This window comes from Xiphophorus hellerii, chromosome 4 (assembly GCF_003331165.1).
Source record: "Xiphophorus hellerii strain 12219 chromosome 4, Xiphophorus_hellerii-4.1, whole genome shotgun sequence".
Lineage (NCBI taxonomy): Eukaryota > Metazoa > Chordata > Actinopteri > Cyprinodontiformes > Poeciliidae > Xiphophorus > Xiphophorus hellerii.
This window is the reverse complement of record NC_045675.1, coordinates 13260547-13281836: the sequence shown is the minus strand read 5'-3', so window position 1 is coordinate 13281836 and position 21290 is coordinate 13260547. Positions and strand designations below refer to the sequence as shown.

Here is a 21290-nt window from a genome sequence, read left to right as displayed (position 1 = left end):
TTATTTTCTTTGCTAAAAAATGGCTGCTGTTTTTGTTTTTTTTTAAAAAAAAAAAGCCAATATAGTCTGCCAGTCAGTGTGAATTTGATAAAGTCTAAGCTGTGCTTCGTTAGTATTTTTGCATTTTTGTGAAAAACGAAAGAATTTACCATTCTTTGTAATGTAAATAAAACCAGCATTTAAATCATGGTAACGCTAGTGCAATAACATGATACTTTCTTCACTCCATTGCACATTTTCAGGCCGTCTTTGGAATAACAGGCCACAGTGAAAACTTATTTATTTCATTTTTTCACCCCAGTCAGGTGGGCATTTCAAAATATCCAGAGTGAGCAAACCCTGTGGACACAAAGCCCTGAGAGAAAATTAAAAGGGTTTACGATGTAAACGAGCTTGAAATTTATACAATGAATATGCCTACATCTCAGCAATAATCTGTATATTGTTTCCATTTATTTCACATTGCTTAATGTGCATTTGACATATTTCAATCAATAAGCAATTCAATAAAATCTGCTTAAAACTGTGTAATGTCTTTTTTTTATAACAAGGTGTTTTAAGTAATGATGGTTTCTATAATTTCTTCAGTGCTTTTAAGTCAGGTTTGACGCAGCTGATCAAAACATAATGATTAGTGGATTGGAAAAGTTTGTGGGAACTTTCTGGTTCTCGAAACTTTATCATTGTTCAGATGGATAATTTGTAGGTGTTATTGATGTGCAAGGCATTTGTGGTCAACACTGTGAAAGATCATTTTAGGATTTGGGATTAAACTATAAAAGGTTTAATATACCATTAGTTATTTACAGATGAGGTGATGTTTCCTGTAATCCACACAGGGTTCCTATTAATATATAATTCGCTATAATTTGGCAAGTTTCTCAGTTTCAGCTCTTCCATTAATAAAATGTTGGCTTGGAAATTAAACCTTTTTCTTGTGGAGTTCCTGCACCAGACTCGGTGTTTATGTGAAGTTCACAAATTAATTTATTCAGTTAATTTAATTTCCATCACTTCAAACAGTTTCTCATTACTTGAATGAAGAATTGGATAGTAACTAGTTACATTTTCTCTGAGTATTTTTTTAAAAAAACCAAACATTTACTTTTATGAGTATTTTTAGCTTTTACTTGAATCAATCTATTATGAAGTATTGCTGGTCTTACTTGAGTAAAATGTTTTGGATACTCTACCCAATGTGAGTAACTTCACTGAATGAAAAACAAACTGGTGATTTTTTTTGGTTAAAACATGTTTGTTTTTCATTCAGTGAAGTTACACACGCCTGCGGGTTTTTTTTAAAGCTTTTTATTGAAAGAAACTGATTTGGTAAAAAATTATTTTGCTTGATTTTGTGTTATTTATACAAATTATTGTAATTCTCGTCCTTATAATACCAAAATTTCCACTTAACTTGAGATTTTGGCCCATCTGATCATGTAATTTTTAAATATTAAAAAACATACATTATTATTAACATTACCAAATACTTTTTTTACTCTTACTTGAGTAATTTCTTGGACAGCTACTTTTTTTACTTTTACCTGAGTAAAAACATGTCGAAGTAGTGCTACTCTTACTTATACAACGTTATCTGAGGTGTTCCGGCTTCCACTGACTCCGCCCACACCCACTTCACGCAGGTCACGTGACGGGAAACCTGTTACTACGCCAACCGCCCCCCTCCCTCCCTCCTATTGCAGACCGTCAGGCTAAACGGAGGGAGGCTAGCAGTTAGCTTCAACTGGCAAGACGGCGAGATGGTGAGTATAAAACCAAGACATAGCTGACAATACGTTGAAGTTATTTTACTTTTAAATAAAGATTAAAAACACCTTAACACCGCAAGGGCCTGTGAAGTGAACTGGACAGCAGAAATAAAAGTCTGTCAGGGATAATCTTTCAGGGTTGGGCTAATTAGCATCAGTATTAAGCCGTTTTTCCTGACATGTTTTAGCTTTCTAACTACTTAACAGCTTTTTAAACGGTCCTCTCAACCATTAATGTTTAGTAGCTTTATTAATGCGTGCTTAATTTGTATGTAGGTGCAGCAAGTGGGTTTTGGTAATGTGCCCTGGCTAGCTCTCTGGAATGTGAAGTTGAAATGTCACATGCACTCTGAGCAACTGCAGCAGCCCTTTAAATTCCTTACAATAAATCAATCATCTCTGTCGATCATGAAGAAATTTGCTTGTGTTGTGAGTTCTCAGTGACTGCACTGTAAAGTTTTTCTGTTCGCCTCATTGATTCCTCCTGTGCAGCTGACTGTCATCCTGATGACTGAGCTCATTCTTCAACATCTTTAGCTCCTGCATGCTGCAGCATGTTGTCAATGCAGCTGGTGATGATTGGGGTTGTTGTGGCAACATCAAAGGCTGCTATTATCCTTCAGTCTGGTTTAGCAGTTTGGGGAATTTGACTTTATAGCACAGAAACTTATTATTCCCGCATCCCACAGTAATATAGTGTGTAAACAAATCCTCCTGCTGTAAGTGTAAGCCTTACAAATGCTGAGAAAAGGCACAATGTCCATTTAAGAAGCCAAAAACTGTAATAAAAAAAAATACTGTTTCTCCACAGTTTTGGTGTTAACACAATATCTGCGGCACATCTCTCATGTATTGTGTTTTCTTTGTTTCCAGAGTTTCCTGGGAGGATTGTTTGGGCCGGTATGTGAGATAGATGTGGTGCTGAATGATGCAGAGAACAGAAAAACCGCCGAGTTAAAGACAGAAGATGGAAAAGTGGAGAAACACTACCTATTCTATGATGGAGAGTCGGTGTCTGGAAAGGTGAACATGGTTCTCGTGAGCAAAATTCATCCCCATTTTGTATTCATGTATTATCACTTCATACTTGTGAAAAATAATCATTTTGTTGCCATTTTTTGTAACCGTTGTTGCCTGAGTTTGTTTTGACTGGAGTTTTTTTTTTTTTTCCAGGAATTAAAAATGCTGAAATTTTGTAGTTATGATCTCTATCAAGTCATTAAATGAAATGAAATTAATAAATAAAACTGTAGAGGTACAATGGTGAAGGTGAAAAATGCAGTGCAACGCCCAAAAGGCAAAAAACGGTGATTGAAAAGAGAGAGAAAATAATCGAATCTCACTGTAAAAACAACATGAAAATGTGACTAGATGGTCAAAGGTTAAAGGTGTCTACATAATGCCTCCTGATGTTTAAACAGGGTCAAAGGTATTTGGGTTTGATCTTTTAAATTCAGTTTATTTACATAGCACATATTCACCACAAGTGTCAGATCCAAACCTGAAATTCAACTGTTTTATTTAGGATTTACTTTATTTGGACCTTTTGGCTGAAAAAGGTTTTTTTTCTTTTTTTTTATCTAATTTTGTGACCAACCTTAAATGGACTAACGTTGTAGAATTGTTATAGAATTGTTTTTAAACTACAACGTTTATATGAAGATTTTAAAAATAAAGGGTGTGGTTGATTTTAATCAGCAGTAAACTGTCCTTACAGACACATAATCGATTTAAGGTATTTAAAGCTTTAAATTCTGATACAAATGCCTTAGTTTATTTTTTTAGACCAGTTTTAACTCAATGTTTATAACCAGAGTAAGAAAATATTTTAGTTGCTTGATTTTCTTTTTATTATATATAATTTATTTCATTTGTATGCTCAGTGCTTGTGTTCTGTCATTTCTAATATTTAATCTTTATCAGTGATTCTTTATGTTGTTTTAGAAGAAAAAAATAAATGGATCATTTCAGGTAATTTGTTGAATTGTTGTGATTTTAAATTGTGAACTTAATGCTAAACAATCAGTGCACAATAAAACAAAGGACATGTTTTCTCTTTGGTGTGTCCAACACTTCTGGAATAGGAATATGGCTCCCAACACTGGCAGCGTGTTGCTATTAATAAACGTTGACGCAATTAATTTTCCTTCTGCAGGTGAATCTAAATGTGAAGCAGGGAGGGAAGCGGCTGGAGCATCAGGGGATCCGCATCGAGTTTGTCGGACAGATAGGTGAGCCAGCTGGGACTGATTTATAATTCACATCATGCTGTTGCTGGTTTACTGTGTTCTGGATGAGACGTAAAGTTTAGACTTCATTCTTGACCTGTGCTTCTGTGCCGCAGCAGTTGGTTCACATGTCGTCATTTGGACAAAAGGTTTATGAAGGCATGTGGTCGTCATGTGCCGTCCTGTTAAATCCTCCTCACCCTGTCCGCGAACACTGAGTAGATTACACTGAATCTGAACACTAAATATTGATGTAATGCTACTAAGTTTTTTTTCATTGTCCTGTATATAATAGTTGTACTTGGCGCATCCTTTTTCAGCTTTGTTTTCAATTAAGCCATATTTTCTCCATGTTGACAGGAGGAATTGTTTCATTATGGTGTGCTTCTAGTTGTATTGGCTCAGGTTGCACACATTTCCTGTCTGTTTTGTGTGTTTATCAGACAGCTAAAGCATTACGCATGTGATCTATATCGACACATTTACAGTAGTGCCACAGATAAGTTTGCAGCAGGAGGCTTTCAGCACAGTAAGGTTGTAAAATATTTTCAGTAAACAAACAATTAAGGTGTGCAGAAGCTAACCGCAGTCAAGATAACAGGATAAATCTCGCTAATTTCAACCAACAAATATATAAGATTACTTAATTTAAGTTGTAAATGTATACAAAACATTTGGAAAACCTCATTAAAAAAAGCCACGTTTGACACAGTTGTTCACTCTTAGAGGTGATTCTCTCTGACCAGCTTTATTCTTCCCTACAGTGGAGAATTAAAACTAATGAAGTTAAACTATAAACACATCAAATGTAAGCAATAATCAATCACTAATTATCCTTCCTCCGTTGTCTCAGAGCTGTTCTCTGATAAGAGCAACACCCATGAGTTTGTGGACTTGGTGAAAGAGCTGGCCTTGCCTGGAGAGCTAACCCAGAACAGAAGCTATGACTTTGAGTTCATGCAGGTGGAGAAGCCTTATGAGTCCTACATCGGAGCAAACGTCAGGCTAAGGTACACCAGCAACACCTGGGCTGCAGCTAATATTTTTACTGTTGTGCATTTTTTACTTTGCAGGTATGCGAATGTAAAACTACCCAGCTCAACCTGCTGGGTGCAGACAGACTGTAGGAACGTTGTCCAAGGTTATCTTGCTGTGTTGCCCTGCTGAAAGGCAGCAGGGGGAGGTGACTGCTCAAAGGACCAGTAAATATTGGTGTGATTTATACTGGGATCTAAAAGTATAGCTTTGTGTGTTTTTCCTTCTGGCTCGACAGATTTGAAATAGTTACTAGGACTGAATTATAGTGTTGTGAAAATACTGTAGTTCCTTGTGGGAAGCAGAGATAATTTGCATCATTATAAATGCATCTGTCTCTTATTTTGTTTTGTTTTTCATCACTGAGGAGAAGTGGTTGTGATGAGAATTGTGATTTATCTTAAAAAATAAGAATCTTACTGATTTCTGAAACCCCCAAAACTGGATAAATGTTTGGAATAATTTTTATTTTTGAAAATATGATTGAATGCAGTCATTGTGCTGTTGAATGAAACTGTTTTGCTGAAGTAACCGACTTGATAATGTGTAAATTTTACTTACAATAATTTTCGAAGGGCTCAGCTTGTAGGAAGTACACAAAAAAGCAGTGTGAGGAATCTCTCAATTTTTTTTTTTATCATCACTTTGATTGTTATTGCTACAAATACAACAAATATTGCATTGGACAGAGGATAAAATCAATCAAGACCATAAACTCTGTATACATATTATAGTCAGGAATGTCATGCCTGCTTCTACTTGCATGAATTTACTTTAATCTTGTTCAGTAAAGATTTAGGATGTTGAGGTTTAACGTTTTGTTGTGTTTTTCTCTCAGATATTTCCTCCGGGTGACAATAGTCCGCCGTCTGTCTGACTTAATAAAGGAATACGAGTTAATTGTTCACCAGCTGGCCACTTATCCAGACGTAAACAACTCCATTAAGATGGAGGTCGGCATCGAGGACTGTCTTCACATCGAGTTTGAATACAACAAATCCAAGTAAGAAAGATGGCTTAATGTTTCAACTTTCTAATAAAACATCCTTATTTTCCATTGAGTTTAAGGATATTTCTTTGCTTCTGCTAGATACCACCTGAAGGACGTGATAGTTGGGAAGATTTACTTCCTCCTGGTCAGGATTAAAATCCAGCACATGGAGCTGCAGCTCATCAAGAAGGAGGTAACAGGCATAGGTATGAATCCAGAACAGCAGCTCGTAAAAAATAAAACAAACCCAATCAAAGCACAACAGTTAATACCAAGACTTAATTAGTTAATTAGTTTGTTTTTGTCTCTGTCAGGTCCGAGCACTACAACCGAGACGGAAACGGTTGCAAAGTATGAGATCATGGACGGCGCTCCAGTTAAAGGGGAATCGATCCCAATCAGACTCTTCCTGGCAGGTAAGTCCTGGCTTCTTCCAAAGCATGTGATGATCTGCATTGAATGCTTTGTTGCAACTATAAATCACCGTACTTATGGTGTTAGCTTATCGCTGGCTCTGCTTTTTCCAGGATATGACTTAACGGCCACCATGAGGGACGTTAATAAGAAGTTCTCGGTTCGCTACTTTCTCAATCTGGTGCTGGTGGACGAGGAGGACAGGAGATACTTTAAACAACAGGTAATTCACCTGGATGCATCATTTCTAATACTCAGAAATAAGCAAAGACCAAAGGCTGACTTTAAATATTTGGACATCAATTTTGAGTTTTTTAGCCTAACTAGTGCTACAAAAAAATGCTGTTTCCATACTTTATTTAAAAGGTTAATGGTTCAGATTTCAAACAAAACAAATGACACTCCTCAGTTTTACATCCGTTTTGGAGAAATGCCCTAATGTTTTACTATTCAAATTGCGCCAATTTGCACAGGATATTTTGTTAATCCTTGTCTTAACGCATTTTCAGTTTGTGAGAATCATTTGACTTTTATTTCTTATCATGTGATGATTTGGTACATCATATAATTACTCAGAAAACACTGATTTCTGTGTAAAACAAGCAAATTATAATTGGATACACAAGAGTTCATGAGTTCATTTTGACAAACGGCAACATTAACATTGTTGGAGATGAAGTTTGAGGAGATATTTTTTTTCAACTGTTAAAGGACATTTATCATATTTTATTTTATTTTTTTTTTGCATTTCTACTTCTTTTGAATTGTGTTCAATTCAAACGTTATTAGTTGTTAGTTATAGTTGTACTAATTTCCATGTCCAAAGTGGAGAAAAGTGTTTAAAAAAATTAGCTTTAGGCAGCTAAGAGCAAAGTTGCCAAAGAGTGATTTTGGGATCACTGAACTCCAGCATGAATGTGTCACATAATGTCTGTTGAAGGTAAAAGTAGTGTTAGAAAATTCTCCTGCTTCAATTTGAGTTTGTAAAGTGAGGATTTAATCCAATGATGAAGAGGAAGTCAGGAGAGCAACAGCTGGGAGGCGTAACTAACCAGAAACTTGTGGACGGATTTAAAAATTCTCTTTTGTGAGACCAGGTTGACTTTTTTAATTATTTCTGTTACTTGTAGCACTAAAATTCTTGTGTCTTATTGGTAGACATTGTAATGTTTACTCCAGTTCTGACCAGCATTCTAACACCAGCTCTCCCTTTTCTCTGACTTAATGTGTCACCTGGATACTTTGTATTAGTGAGCCATACAAGTCTCTCATCTCTCCACAAAATCAATCTTTGCTGTACAGGTTAGAGTTCATCAACATTACAGTAACATTATTATAACGTCAAAACGTTATAATTACATACTTTAAATCTTTCTACAGATAGTTTTCTGCACACAAAGCAGATGGAAAGGAAGTTAAATTACTTGATGGCAAATGGATATATTATACACATATTCTCAGATTTCTGTGCAGCTTGTCTTTGTCTTCTGCTTCTCAGTTTTAAGTTTTGTTTTGTTAACTTTAAGCTTTTAGGGTTTAATCTAAAAAATGACCATCAGTGTGACTCTGTTTACAAAAATTATTAAATTGCAAATTGAAACAGTTTTGTCATTAGTGTTGTCTATGAACATGACTGCAGATTTTTCTTAGTATGCAAATAAAAATCATAAAACTTTCACAACAACCATACAAATTCTTCAGAATCAGTTGATCTTAGCTGTAAACCTAGCTAAACTTGAGGTCTGTTATTTCTTAGAGTGACACTACAGGCGCAGCAGCACCTTGAATACAATTTAGAAGCGTTTCTTTTGACTTTTCAGCTGCAGTATTTTGCTTTTTTCACATTTTAAATTAAATTTTTAAACCTGATTCTGTTTGGTGAAATTGTGCGCCATTAACTCTGCCCTCTACTTTTGTGTGTAGGAGATTGTTTTGTGGAGAAAAGCTCCAGAGAAGATGAGGAAAAGAAACTTCCACCAGCGCTACGAGTCGCCCGAGCCCAGAAGCCAGCCGGTTTCCGCAGAGCAGCCGGAGATGTGAAGGTCGCACCCGAGAAAAACTGAAAACTCACGCAAACGCATCACAGCTCCTTCCTGCAGAACAGCCAGAGGTGTGAGGGCTGACCCTGCTCTCTCCATGGACTGAGAAATGTCTGTCAACACAAATACACATTAGTAATCCTCAGACTTCCCTTTTTCCCACAAACCCTGCTCACCACTTCACAGCTTGGGATGTGAGCTGCCACCATGGCGCTCTCAACTAGAGCTGAAACACACAATCAGATGCACACAAAAGCAACAACACAAGTCTGCTGTCGAATGTTAAAGCTAACGTGAAGAGCAGCCCAATTAGAAAAGACGGCCGAGTTAATTCTGGCTCCTCTGGACTATAAATACACAAAGCAAGCACACATACATGAAGCCATACAGTCTCAGTCTGCTGAATGCAAAAAGAAAGAGGAGGAGAAGATGGCTACAGACCACTGCAGCACTTCTTCTGAATCAAGAGCTTCTGGACTTTCTCTCACACGTTTCTGCACACTTTACATAAAAGTATCGCTTCGTAGAGTCTGCATGAGCTGCTCTGAGAATGAAAGGCTTCAAAGACCGGACGAGGCGACAATTACGCTCTGTATTTATATACACTACCTGACTGTGAGCTGCCGTTCACTGAGCTGGAGAGTCAAGGATGTCATAGTGGAGCGGGTTTATTACTACAAAGATGTTACAGCGGTTTACAGAAGTTCTGCTTTAATTGGGGAGTCAAGTGCAATAAGTGTCCACAACGACGTAAAACCCACACTATAGTTCTCACTTAAAGAAAAGCATAACTCCACCTTAATGTGACTGTGTTTGCCGTTCAGAGCTTCATATCTTTTTAAAATGAATTATCTTAAGGTGATTTATTTAGGTCAAATAATCTGCAGGTTTTTTGTTTGACTGTCAAAAAGCACTACAGATATCGAAGAGAAAGCATTTTACTCTTGCTAAGATCGATTCATATGTCTCTAAAAAGTGTGTGTCAGGCTATAGCAGGAACTTGTGTAAATTATTTTAAAGGTCATGACATGTCAAAGTCTTCGCACAATGTTGTCTTTGATCCTTCTCAGTTCTGCTTATGACTGAAATACTGTATATTTGCTATGGTGGGATTGGTTTGCTCATATTGTTAAAAAATGAAAAAGCATTTCAGGGTGTGTTTGGTGGATGATACGGTTTTAATTTCGTTGCTGAAATTCTGTAAATTCCTATTTAATTAGAATGAAGGCATTCAGTGATCACAATGTGATATTTGTCCTTTGCATTCACATTTTTTCTGTCAGCTGACCAGTCCCTCAGTGGGAAACATTTTCCTTCTCATTTCAACAGCTCACAGATAGAAGTTGCATCCTTCCACTTTTACCTGGAAAACACGACTCTGTTGTCGCTGCATAGCTGCTAGCCAGAAGGATCAGCCTGTATATTTACTGATCTTGTTAGTCTTCAGGGGTTAAAGCTTTTTGAGCCCACTGGTTCAATATATCCAGAATAATATCGTAATAAACGGTTTATGGCTTCTGTTGTAACCACAGGAAGGGATGTGCTTTCCACATACTGTAAATGCAACGATGTTCCACTGTGATGCTCAGACCTGTGGTTTAGGTCTTGCTTTAATGACACTGTTATCAGTCCCATGTGATTTCTGCCTCCAGCTCTGATCTGTGGACACTTTGCTCTTCAGTGCTGTACTTTGTGTTGAAGGGGCATGTTTCCTGAAAGTTATCATCACTCAAGAAACAACTTCACCTCAGATTTTCTGAGTTTTTTTTTTTTCTTTTTCGCTACACATTTTAAGTCAGCTTTATATGTTTATTTATTTTTGCTTCTTATGTTTGGTGTTGCATTCGTTTTCAATTAGTTTGAACAGACAAATCTAAAGTTCAGGTTTTCACTGTCCTTATATTCTAGTTTTGATCATGTAATCTGTGTCTTATCTTGTGTGGAAACGGTGTAATTTACTGAAAAACAATTGTTTTGTTTTTTTTGGCTTTTGATCAGAATTTGTTGGGTTTTCTTTACGGTCAAAAACACTTCAAAGCCAACAGTCTCTGCCTCTTTGTTTTCTGCATGTTTGTCTACTCATGTCATTGTGTGACTGTGTGTATGGGATAATGTGTGTGTATATATTCTATACACCAAACTCAAATGTATATAGCTAAAATCATGAATAAAGCAGATTTATACTGAACTTAGTTTGAAAAACTTTGTTTTTGTCTTTTTGGCAGTCTAAAAATTCGGAAATGATTAAACTAATTTTAATTAAAAAAACTTTTTTCTGTATATGGCCCTATGCTTTTTTGACAGATGTCAAGTAGCCAGTCATAATTTGAAACTGACTTAAATTGTAATTTTCCAACTTTTTGAAGGTATTTTTTCTTCTGTAAGTCTAAAAGGATGCATGAACGCTTAGTAAAAAAAATTAAGTACGTACCTCATGTAGAATTAGAGAAGTTCGTTATTCTTTAGTTGATCAATCGCCATTTTTCAGATTCAAGAAACTGAAACAAATTACTTTCAGAGCCAAAAGTACCACAATTCAATAAATACTTTCGGTATTCATGTCATTAAATATATTTTATATTTTTTATCTTAACACTTAAGATGCGTATATATTTAAATGCGTAAATAACTGCATTTAAACTAAAACACATTTCCAATTCAATAAAAAAATGTATCCCAAAGGGAAATTAAATGTAACGCATAAATATCTATCGTGACCAGCTTCTTAGTTTGATAAGCGATCTTCGAGATCAGCTTTAAGGGTGTCCTTATATATGCCTCATTTGTGTATTTGTAAAATGCCCACCAACTGGCGTATTTTTAAATAAAATATAATTACGTAATATTAGAATATTACGTTAAAATAGACTTCTAAAATATCGTTTTCGAAAACATAAAATAATTAAATTTCGTTGAAAGTTTTTATACAGGCATATCTCTCGGCAGAGCGGTCCTGTACCACGCTGGTAATACCAGAAATGTGTTGACCGTCCTCTGCTGGGGTTTGTTGTGTGAACTAAACATTTCGCGCAGTTTAACAGTATGGAGTGGTAATAACAACTTCGAGAAAGGTCCAGAGAACCTACCGGGGCTCGGTTACATATCCGCCCGCAGTAATGTCAGCGAACCGCACCGTGTACTTTGTGTTTTCTCGGCTTCAACGCATCTTCAACACCCGGACTGCTCACACCACCGCAGGCGGCTGCAGAGTGATTTCTGGTTCTAGGCTGTTGCTCCAGCACTCGCTGCCTGGTTCCGCGGTTTGCTGCAGAAATGTTTCCTCTAATAGGGTCCCCCCCAAGGCTCCGGACACCTCGCTGTTTGTCCCCGTCTCGCTGAAGACAGACGACCCGGCTGATGGGACCGTGGGAGCAGAACTGACGCAACCGCTGGACAAAAGTGATCCACAGTTTCTTCTTTGTTTTGGAGGGATATTCTGAGCGAATGTTGATTAACAACGGAGAAAAGTTGATTTAACTGGTGTTAATATCTGCTTTTATTCCTGGGATTTTCAGATGAGCTGCTGAAAGTCTTGAACAAGTTTTACAAAAGAAAAGAGATGCAAAAGTTGGCAGCAGACCACGGCCTGGATGGTGAGTGACTGATGTGGTCCTCTAAGGATTTATACGCAGGTCTTTGAAAAGATGTTCAACCATTTAACCTGGAATATTTCAAATCCTGCTTTAAGCTTCTCCACAACTTTCTCACTGACCCGCCTGCTGTGGTCCTTGGTCTTCATGATGTTTGTTTACTAATGTCCTCACAAAGTAGCTGCATATATATTTAGATTGATTAACACACCAGTGGACTCTATTTACCAATTAGGTAGCTTCTAAAGACAAATGGTTGAACTGGAGTTTATTTAAGGGTCACAGTTTCGCCATACTTTAGATTTATCCTTCACATAAAACTCCACAATGAGTTATGTGTTTATATTGTGCCAAAGTAAGATTTATTCATTAATCCCCATGTAAGAAATGAAGTGTTTCAGCTGCACTAACAGTAATAAAGTAGCAATAAATCTGAACATTTTCTGGATGTGTGAATATCTTTGCACTTCACTACATGTTGATATTCATGCAACTTCGTTCACCTTTTGTGATCAAGTAATTTTTCTGCGAACAAACAGCTCGTCTGTTCCACCAAGCCTTCATCAGCTTCAGGAAGTACATTCTGGAGATGACGGCCCTCCCTGCTGATCTGCACATCATCCTCAGTGACATCTGCTGCAACGCAGGTGCGCCACCTCAGGTTTCTACTAATTCGTTAGAATAACGTTTACATTTATTACATCTCGTCTTCTTCTTCTCCCCAGGTCACATCGATGACATCTACCCATACTTTATGCGTCATGCCAAACAAATCTTCCCCATGCTGGACTGCATGGATGACCTGAGAAAGATATCCGACCTCAGAGTCCCAGCAAACTGGTAAACATTTCAGTTATCATTGCACATAAATCAGTGGTTAAATAATAATCAGCTAAACATCGGCCTGAACAAATCATAGAGCTAAAAGTGGCTCTTTTTGCTTTCCACAATGTCTCTTAATGACTATGATGGAAGTTTTAGCTGCTTTTTAGTTTTTCATGGAATAATCTCATTTCATTTTTCCCACAGAATGGCACATAAAGTACCAGAAATATTTTTTCTAGTCGGCTTTTTGCTTTTTTACACACATTTCCACAAATATCAACGTCCAACAGAAGAAAATTTATTTGTTGCAATTTTTTTCCATTATCTTAAAACTGAAAAATAGAAATAATTGGCTGCTTTTTTTTAAATGACCACAGATTTCTTACAATAGATATTTATTGAAACATCTTGATTTTTAAAGGTAATGTAACAACTGCACTCCTAAGCAGGTTTGACTCTTTGGATTTCAAAGGTTGCACACCCCTGATCTAGACCTAAATCCAAGTGAGGATTTTTGTCAAGGGCTGAGAATTTGAAGTCCACTGATCCTCACCATCCAGACCAACTTAGTTTGAGGTATTTTCCAAAGTATAGTGTGTCTAAATGTCAGTCTATAGATTTGCAAAACCTTGCAAATAGCTTGCAGCTATAATTACAGCAAAAGACTGTTTTGAAAAAAGGGTGTCTGAATGGAAATACATGCAACAAGCGCAGCACATTTTGGAAACCATTTATTATTTTATTTCCACATTAAAATGATTCACTACTGCTTGGTTCATCACATCAAATCCCTGTAAAAGTTACACTAGTTAAGGAGCTGAATGTTTTGTGTTTATACCAGGTACCCTGAGGCCAGAGCCATCCAGAGGAAGGTGATCTTTCACTCTGGACCCACTAACAGCGGGAAAACCTACCATGCCATCCAGCGCTACCTGGCGGCTAAGTCTGGGGTCTACTGTGGTCCCCTGAAACTTCTCGCCCACGAAATCTTTGAGAAGAGCAACGGCGCTGTGCGTCCATTTTTTATTTTTTCCATCGCAGTTGAAAAACTGTTGATCAGCCTCAGTCAGTCACATTTGAAGCCTTGGCTCTATTTCACATATACAATCTTAGTGGCAACATTTGGATTGGAGCTAAAATCTAAATGTTAACCCTAACACATGCAAACATCTCCGCTTGGGAGATGTTTGCATGTGTTGCATGTTCATTTAATGGATGTTATGAAAACATTAAGTAGTAGAATGATTCAAAACATCTTAGCTGCCTAGATCAAACAGTAATCTTCTGCATGTTTTTATACTCCCATTTGAGTCTCTATGCCTCTAGAAAGAGTCCAAGCACTTATAAAAACACTCAATTATTTTCTGACAATAAGTTAATGTCTTTTGGTGTCTGGAGAATGAGCCATTTAAAAATCTTTCCCAATATAAAGACATAAATAATCAGCAGGCGCTGTCTCGTTACCTAGCAACCCTGGCTGCGCCCAACCCTGTTACCTAGTAACCCAACCGGAGTTTCTAGGTTTTGTCTGCTAACTTGTTTTATTCGATTTTAACTTGTTCAAGGAAGTTTCACAGGTTGAATTTTAAAGCTTGCACGACAACTAAAGTGTCTCCAAAGAATATTTCAGCTTCCTTTGTACGCGTTTCCATATTCCGATGGTGACATTTGATATTAACGGCTGTTCATGTTGGGTTGTGTGTCTGTGCTGCAGGGTGTACCGTGTGACCTGGTTACTGGGGAGGAGCGGACCTTCGTAGACCCAGAGGGCCGAGCAGCTGGACACGTGGCATGCACCATCGAGATGTGCAGCGTCAACACGCCCTGTAAGTAGGTGTTGAAGGAGAATGTGATGATTTATTGTTTGATTATTATTACTTAACTGTCAGGATTTTTGTTCTCCTTTTATTTTCTTCTATGACTGGGGGGGAAAAAAAGTTTGATTTCTGTCTTTTAACCTTAAACAAGTAAGGAAAAATTATAAAATGAAAGTAATTTATATTTTTCTTTTATTAAATTATTAATATTGAGCTTATAGTGTCTGGTTTCCCTTGGGCCGATGTAATTATATCTGTAAACATTGTTGCTAACCTTTAAATAATGTCTTATTCTCTGCTCTGTGTGTCTGTAGATGAGGTGGCTGTAATCGATGAAATTCAGATGATCAGAGATCCCTCCAGAGGCTGGGCGTGGACCAGAGCTCTACTCGGTTTGCAACATTTAAACAGAAGCTAAACATTTCTACTCTCTCTCTCTCATGCTGTGATTTGTGTCTGGTCACCCTCTGTTATTTAAGTTCCCTTTGGGATTAGTAAAGTATTTTGAATTTTTGTTTGTGTAGGTTTGTGTGCCGAGGAGATCCACGTGTGTGGAGAAGCAGCAGCTGTGGACTTCATCCGGGAGTTGATGTTTACCACCGGAGAGGAGGTGGAGGTGAGACTGAAAGGGAAACTTCCTGACAATAAATCAATAACAATATATTGTGATATAGTGATCAATATCAATAGATAGTGTATTTGATAGAATATTCAATATGTAGAATAGCATTCTGGGGGATGTAGGCTGTGGAAACCTTTAGCTGCTGAACCTCTCAGGGACAGAAAATGGTATACACAAAAAGGTACACATTGTTTTATTTCACCAATTTATTTATACATTTATTTCACTTTTGTTTTTTTAGTTTATTTATTTTACTTTGAAAATTGCAATACCTTAACACCAGCATTGTCAATGTCTATGGTTATTCTTTGTTTTTATCATAGTAGTGTGATATTTGTCATTGTGTTAAAGATCCTCTATGTCATTTGTTTGAAATAAAATTTTAAAAAAAAAAAGGTTGGCAGAATCAGCTCACTCACTCTGGTTACCTAGCAACAACCTGCTGGGTAAAAAGAAGTTTCAAGTCCCCCCCCCCCCCCCCCCCCCCTCAACTTTGGTTACCTAGCAACAGCTTGAGTAACTGCCGCAGAAGCAGTTCAAGTTCAGCCACTGCGCCTCATAACTGCTTAAAAATAAAAAAAACAACAGTGTGGAGTGGAAAGAAGAAAGGTCGCAGCACTAGTTTGGCACTATTTCAGATATTTAAAACAAAAAAAGTGAATCATTAATTATCAACATTGCCAATATACTGGTATGAAACACCTGTATTGTGATACGTTTTCCAGCCGCATCGTCCAGCCTTACTTCCCGACGCTGGTTTTAACCCGTCGGTGTCGGTTTCGCCGCCTGACCCTTCTTTCACGCCGTCCCGTCTCTCCGCAGGTCCACACCTACAAACGCCTGACTCCGTTCTCAGTCCTGGATCACGCTGTGGAGACGTTGGACAACCTGAGACCAGGAGACTGTATCGTGTGCTTCAGTAAAAACGACATCTACTCTTTAAACCGACAGATCGAGGCCAGAGGGCAGGAATGTGCCGTAATTTATGGGAGTTTACCTCCAGGTGAGTGTGTTAATGAGGTACATATAAGCTGGTCAATATCCATCTGTCTGAAAGAAAACATAAATTTAATTTGTTCACATGTTAGTTAGTGTTTAAATGTTTAAAAAGTCATGTGTCGGACTTGTCTGTGTATTCCTGGATATAAAATAAATTACCAAATAACTTCTTCATTTTTGGCACGCTATTTGTTGGTCATTTTTATACTTTTTTCTTTCTAGCATGTTGAAAATAAAAATATGACAAATAACCAGTGTTGTTTTAGATTCTAAGCATTTAATTATTACAGAAAGCTTTGTGTGATTTCAAGTTAAAAAATACTTCCTCTAAGATGGATCAAAAATACACAAACATGCATTAATTTATGTTGAATGCTGGCATCTTTATTGAAGAATTGAATGTAAAAATAAGGTTTATTTCAGATTGTATTGAGCTAATTAATCCTTTAAAACCCTGTGAATACTTTATTTAATGTGATGAAGTCATAAAATAGTAATTTTGTATATCAGACCTTATAAAGGTAATCAGTTCAGAGATGTAAAGTTTCAAAACAGCTTAAAAATGTTTGAAATATACAAAATTATCTTTAAAGATGCCGTGTATGCGTGTAGAAATCAGTGGTATTCTTACTCCTACAATTACATTTTATTTTTCTGTTTTCTGATTTTGTTTGTTTAATGTTATTATTATTATTATTATTACATGCTACATGTTTATGAACTTTCCTGTGAACTGCAGGCACTAAACTGTCGCAGGCCAAGAAGTTCAATGACCCCGACGACCCCTGCAAGATCCTGGTTGCTACAGATGCTATCGGCATGGGCCTCAACCTGTAAGTGACATATAGTCAGTTTTGAACTATTAAAGTGTTTTTTTTTAATGCAAACAGAAAATTGCTTGCAGGAAACCAAAGGGAATTTCAATTATACCATCTGATCTATTTAAATACAGTTGATTTGTATTTATGTGCAATTTAAACACATATTTAGACGAAATCAACAACTGGAGTCAAAGTAAGGAAAGCAAAAGATCTTTCTTTTTTTGTTTTGCCTGTTTACCCTCCTTCGATGCTGTCCAGGAGTATAAGACGTATCATCTTTAACTCCCTGGTGAAGCCCAACATTAATGAGAAAGGAGAGAAGCAGATGGAGACCATCAGCACATCGCAGGCGCTGCAGATTGCAGGTCGAGCAGGGAGGTCCGTTTCGCTTCTGTTTGACTATTTCCTCATTTTGGACATCTGGAAAATGCCTCTCCTCTTCGTCAGGATGAACTTACTGTCTGTTTTCTCTCTGTTGCAGATTTTCCTCCGTATTTAAAGAGGGAGAGGTCACGACCATGCACCGAGACGACCTGCCTGTCCTGAAGGAAATCCTCAGCCATTCTGTTGATCCCATAGAGGTGGTTATTTCACACACACTCACTGGTCTCACCAACAGTAGGGTCAGAGTGCATCACACCGTGACTCCATGTTTTAAAAACCTTGTTTTTCTCAGACTGCAGGTCTCCATCCCACTGCAGAGCAGATAGAAATGTTTGCCTATCAGCTCCCTGACGCTACACTCTCCAACCTTGTAGTGAGTAAAGCAATGTACCCAGTCTTGCTCTCACTTCTACTTCTTTTGATATTTGAGAGGTTAAACTAATCACAGAGGTATTATAGTATTTTATTAGCTGCAGTTTCTCTTAGTTTTCTCTAAATAGCTACAATTCTACCTGGTCTAGTACTAAAATAATTCACATTTATTTTCCTTTTTCTTTAAAATGCATCAAACTATAAACTCCAACCATCTTTGTTCTGCAAACAATAACCTGGTCTTTAATTCTCTTCTTTTTTTTTGGTTTAATAAAAAATCAGATAAACGTTACTTTTACCCAAAAAAGAGGATGTTTTTTTTTTTTTGGCTGCATTGTTTCCAAGTGTTAAAGTTCTTAGACTTAATAAAAATCACAGTCGATCTTAAGAAGCGTGAGCCGTTTGTCTCTATTAAAAACCAATAAAACATTTAAGTGAGACCTCTTACTGGAAGGCTATACTGGATCCGTCAGAACCATACGCAGGTTTTACAGGAGCTGGAAGTTTTAACCTTCAAAATATAAAAACAAAAAAAAAGCTCAGGTAAAATAACACAGGTGCCACAAATCCAACATTTTTAGATCAAGTCAGAGTCGTTCCTGTAGCCCTTTAAAAACGGCTATGGTTACTCAAAGTGCTGCCCAGAATATAAAATCACCTATAATTTAAGCAATAAAATATAAAGTTCAGAAGCTAAAATATATATAATTTGCCAAGTGTTCAAGTGGTTGCAATTTCCACTTTGTCCCACTAGGTGTCAGTATATTGCCAACAGCAGCTGCTTTCAAATGTAAATAAGAAGCTTGAAGTTTTATTTTTTGTTCCCAAATTGCTTAGACCTGCTCTAGTTAAAAACAAAACTAGACAGTTTGATCAAGTTCTGCAGTACTGGAAATAAACTTTTCAAATAACAAATCTATATTCATTAAAAGCAAAATAATTGGGATTTAGCAAAACATTTGTTCAAGATTGATCATGTAAAATTATTCAACCTGGTAAAAAAAAAAACTGTTATAAGTTCTGATCAATGCTAAGGAAATAGTTCCTCGATGCTTTAACACAGTTTTGTTTTGTGTCCTTGTTTTTCAGGACATATTCGTCAGCCTCTCTCAGGTGGACGGTCTGTATTTCGTTTGCAACATCGACGACTTCAAGTTTCTGGCTGACATGATTCAACATATTCCTCTCAACCTGAGGTCACGCTACGTCTTCTGCACTGCGCCCATTAATAAAAAGCAGCCTTTTGTCTGCACGTCCTTCTTAAAGGTAAGAGGAAAAGCTTCGCACGGGAGGAATGGATCAGATTTATGATGGTTTATTGAGGAATATTAAACTGGAGGTTGTAAAGTAAGTGTTTTTATAGTCGTAGTGCTAAAAGTTTATGGTCATATCATCCCGACAAATCTCCAAAATAAAAGTCTTGATTCAACCTTTGGGATTTAGAGCACTGTTGCTGCTGTGTTATTACCAATCAGCGCAGAGTAATTTCATAACTTCCTGTTGAAAAGAACAAACTGCATCTTTGATGAGCTCCACTGTCCTGCACAGCTTTGCCTTTCTCACTCAAACCTTGTAAACGTTGCAGTTTGCGCGTCAGTTTAGTCGAGACGAGCCTTTGACGTTTGACTGGGTCTGCCGCCACATCGGCTGGCCTCTGGTTGCACCCAGAAACATCAAGGACCTGGTCCACCTAGAAGCTGTGCATGACGTTCTGGATCTGTACCTCTGGTTAAGGTGATGCGCCTTCTTCACACGGGTTTCTCTGCCTGGATTTAGTTTCTGAACGCTCACAGATCTAATCCTTTCTCTGGTTTTCCGTAGCTACCGTTTCATGGATATGTTTCCAGACACGGCCGCCATCCGGGGAATCCAGCAGGAACTGGACAACATCATCCAGCAGGGCGTCCGAAACATCACCCGTCTGATCCGAGCCAGTGACCCGAACCTCAGCGACCCGCCGGAGCAAAACGCTGCAGCTGCTGCCGGCAGCAGAAGCAGAAGCAGAGGTCAGAGAAGCTCGGCAGGGACGATGGAGAAATCTCTGGCGAGCCGCCTGGTGAAGGATGGACTGTTGACTCCTGATCTGCTCAAACAGCTGCAGAGGGAGTGGTCGAAGAGCCTGAGGCAGGAAGGCGGGGGTCAAAGTTTACTCGGTGAAGAGCTTAATAACAAGAGCATCAAAGGGAAAAGAAAGAACAAGAAATAAAAGACTCAGAACTGTTAAAAGTTAGCGGTTGCTAATCATGAATTACTGCTAATGGAGAAGAAAATATGGCAGTTCCAAGTTTTTTTCCAAGAAAAATACCTGCAAAACCAGACTTCATTCCCAGATTCATTAGTTCTTTATTTCCTTCTTTCTTTCCTTACTTTCTGGCCTTTCTTTTCTTCTATCTTTGATAGAACTTTTCGTTCATTTCCGTCTTTCCTTCCATGTCTTCCTTTCATTTTGTTTCTTTGTGTTATTTGGACTTACACTGCAAAAACATACTAGATGAAGTATTTTGGTCTAGTTTCCAGTGCAAATATCTCAGTACACTTGAAAAAAGACAAAACTAACTTACAAGTGACTTTTCAGTAAGAAATAGAGGCTTGTTTTAAGTAAATAATTCCTTATTATTGATGAAAAAGTTTTAGTTTCATTGGCAGATTATTTGACAAGAAATTTTTCCTTGTTATATGTTATCTGCCAACAGATATGTATTTATTCTTATAAAGCCTCTATATCTTGCTGAAAATGTACTTTTAAGTTAGTTTGTCTTATTTTAAGTGTGCTTAGACATTAGCTTTAGAAACTAGACAAAAAATACTTGGTTAGATTTTGTTTTTGAAGTGCAAGTAGAACCAGGAATTCTGGGAAGTTGAGTCTGGAAAACGCTGGGATTTATACATTAACGATATGTGGGAACTCTGAATCAGGACTGACTGTGGATGGACACAACAGCAGGTTTTGCTTCTGGACATTTGTACCGGGTCAAGAGTCGTGGATATTTATGGGCTGTTGAATATTTCCACAGTATTTATTCGCTTAATATTCGCTACAAATGGGTGAACTCAAACAACTCCTGTTAACTCCCAGCTGTTGAGTTAATTTTGCAACCTGAATAACCTAGAATCCCAGAAAACAAACTTTCCTGTGTAGCTAAGGAAGGATTTTGTTGGAAAGAGAGAAATCAGTGGCATAAAAGTTGTTACCTTTGATATGTGAATTTCCCCGTTTGGTTCATTCATCACTGCAGATTGGTTTGAGCTAAAATAATGAGAGACTTTGTTTCATTGTAAAGGTGAAATTCAGTATTTTTCATGTCTGTACATATAAGCAGATATTTGCCAATAAAAATATTTTTAAAATATTTGCATTTTTGTAGGATATTTCAATATGAATCT

General features: G+C 37.4%; 2 protein-coding genes across 3 annotated transcripts; both read left to right on the top strand.

Moving 5' to 3' along the window:
• The first annotated feature begins 1634 nt into the window (after positions 1-1634).
• On the top strand, positions 1635-10668 carry vps26a (VPS26, retromer complex component A). 2 transcript variants are annotated; one of them, XM_032561153.1, is made up of 9 exons: positions 1635-1763; positions 2643-2792; positions 3925-4000; positions 4851-5007; positions 5871-6035; positions 6123-6229; positions 6338-6439; positions 6551-6660; positions 8361-10668. In XM_032561153.1, the coding sequence occupies exons 1-9, from the start codon at positions 1761-1763 to the stop codon at positions 8475-8477; spliced, it is 987 nt and encodes a 328-aa protein (XP_032417044.1). In that variant the 5' UTR covers positions 1635-1760; the 3' UTR covers positions 8478-10668. The 2 variants fall into 2 exon arrangements, with proteins under 2 accessions (XP_032417044.1, XP_032417043.1); XM_032561152.1 differs by having other exon boundaries at positions 2643-2807.
• Positions 10669-11437: 769 nt separating this feature from the next.
• Positions 11438-21256, top strand: supv3l1 (SUV3-like helicase). Its single transcript, XM_032560320.1, has 16 exons — positions 11438-11875; positions 11992-12069; positions 12606-12713; positions 12792-12906; positions 13733-13901; positions 14606-14717; positions 15023-15100; positions 15233-15324; positions 16153-16333; positions 17069-17162; positions 17409-17528; positions 17632-17731; positions 17827-17907; positions 18996-19172; positions 19492-19640; positions 19728-21256. The coding sequence occupies exons 1-16, from the start codon at positions 11593-11595 to the stop codon at positions 20110-20112; spliced, it is 2322 nt and encodes a 773-aa protein (XP_032416211.1). The 5' UTR covers positions 11438-11592; the 3' UTR covers positions 20113-21256.
• The last annotated feature ends 34 nt before the right edge of the window (positions 21257-21290 follow it).

Bases quoted from the DNA above. Each gene is read 5' to 3' on its own strand.
- vps26a (XM_032561152.1), top strand. The intron at 2,808-3,924 runs GTGAGCAAAATT...TTCCTTCTGCAG, and splicing joins GAAAGGTGAACATGGTTCTC to GTGAATCTAAATGTGAAGCA. The intron at 6,036-6,122 runs GTAAGAAAGATG...TGCTTCTGCTAG, and splicing joins TTTGAATACAACAAATCCAA to ATACCACCTGAAGGACGTGA.
- supv3l1 (XM_032560320.1), top strand. From the start codon at position 11,593: ATGTCAGCGAACCGCACCGTGTACTTTGTGTTTTCTCGGCTTCAACGC. The intron at 12,714-12,791 runs GTGCGCCACCTC...TCTTCTCCCCAG, and splicing joins TGACATCTGCTGCAACGCAG to GTCACATCGATGACATCTAC. The intron at 14,718-15,022 runs GTAAGTAGGTGT...GTGTGTCTGTAG, and splicing joins GTGCAGCGTCAACACGCCCT to ATGAGGTGGCTGTAATCGAT.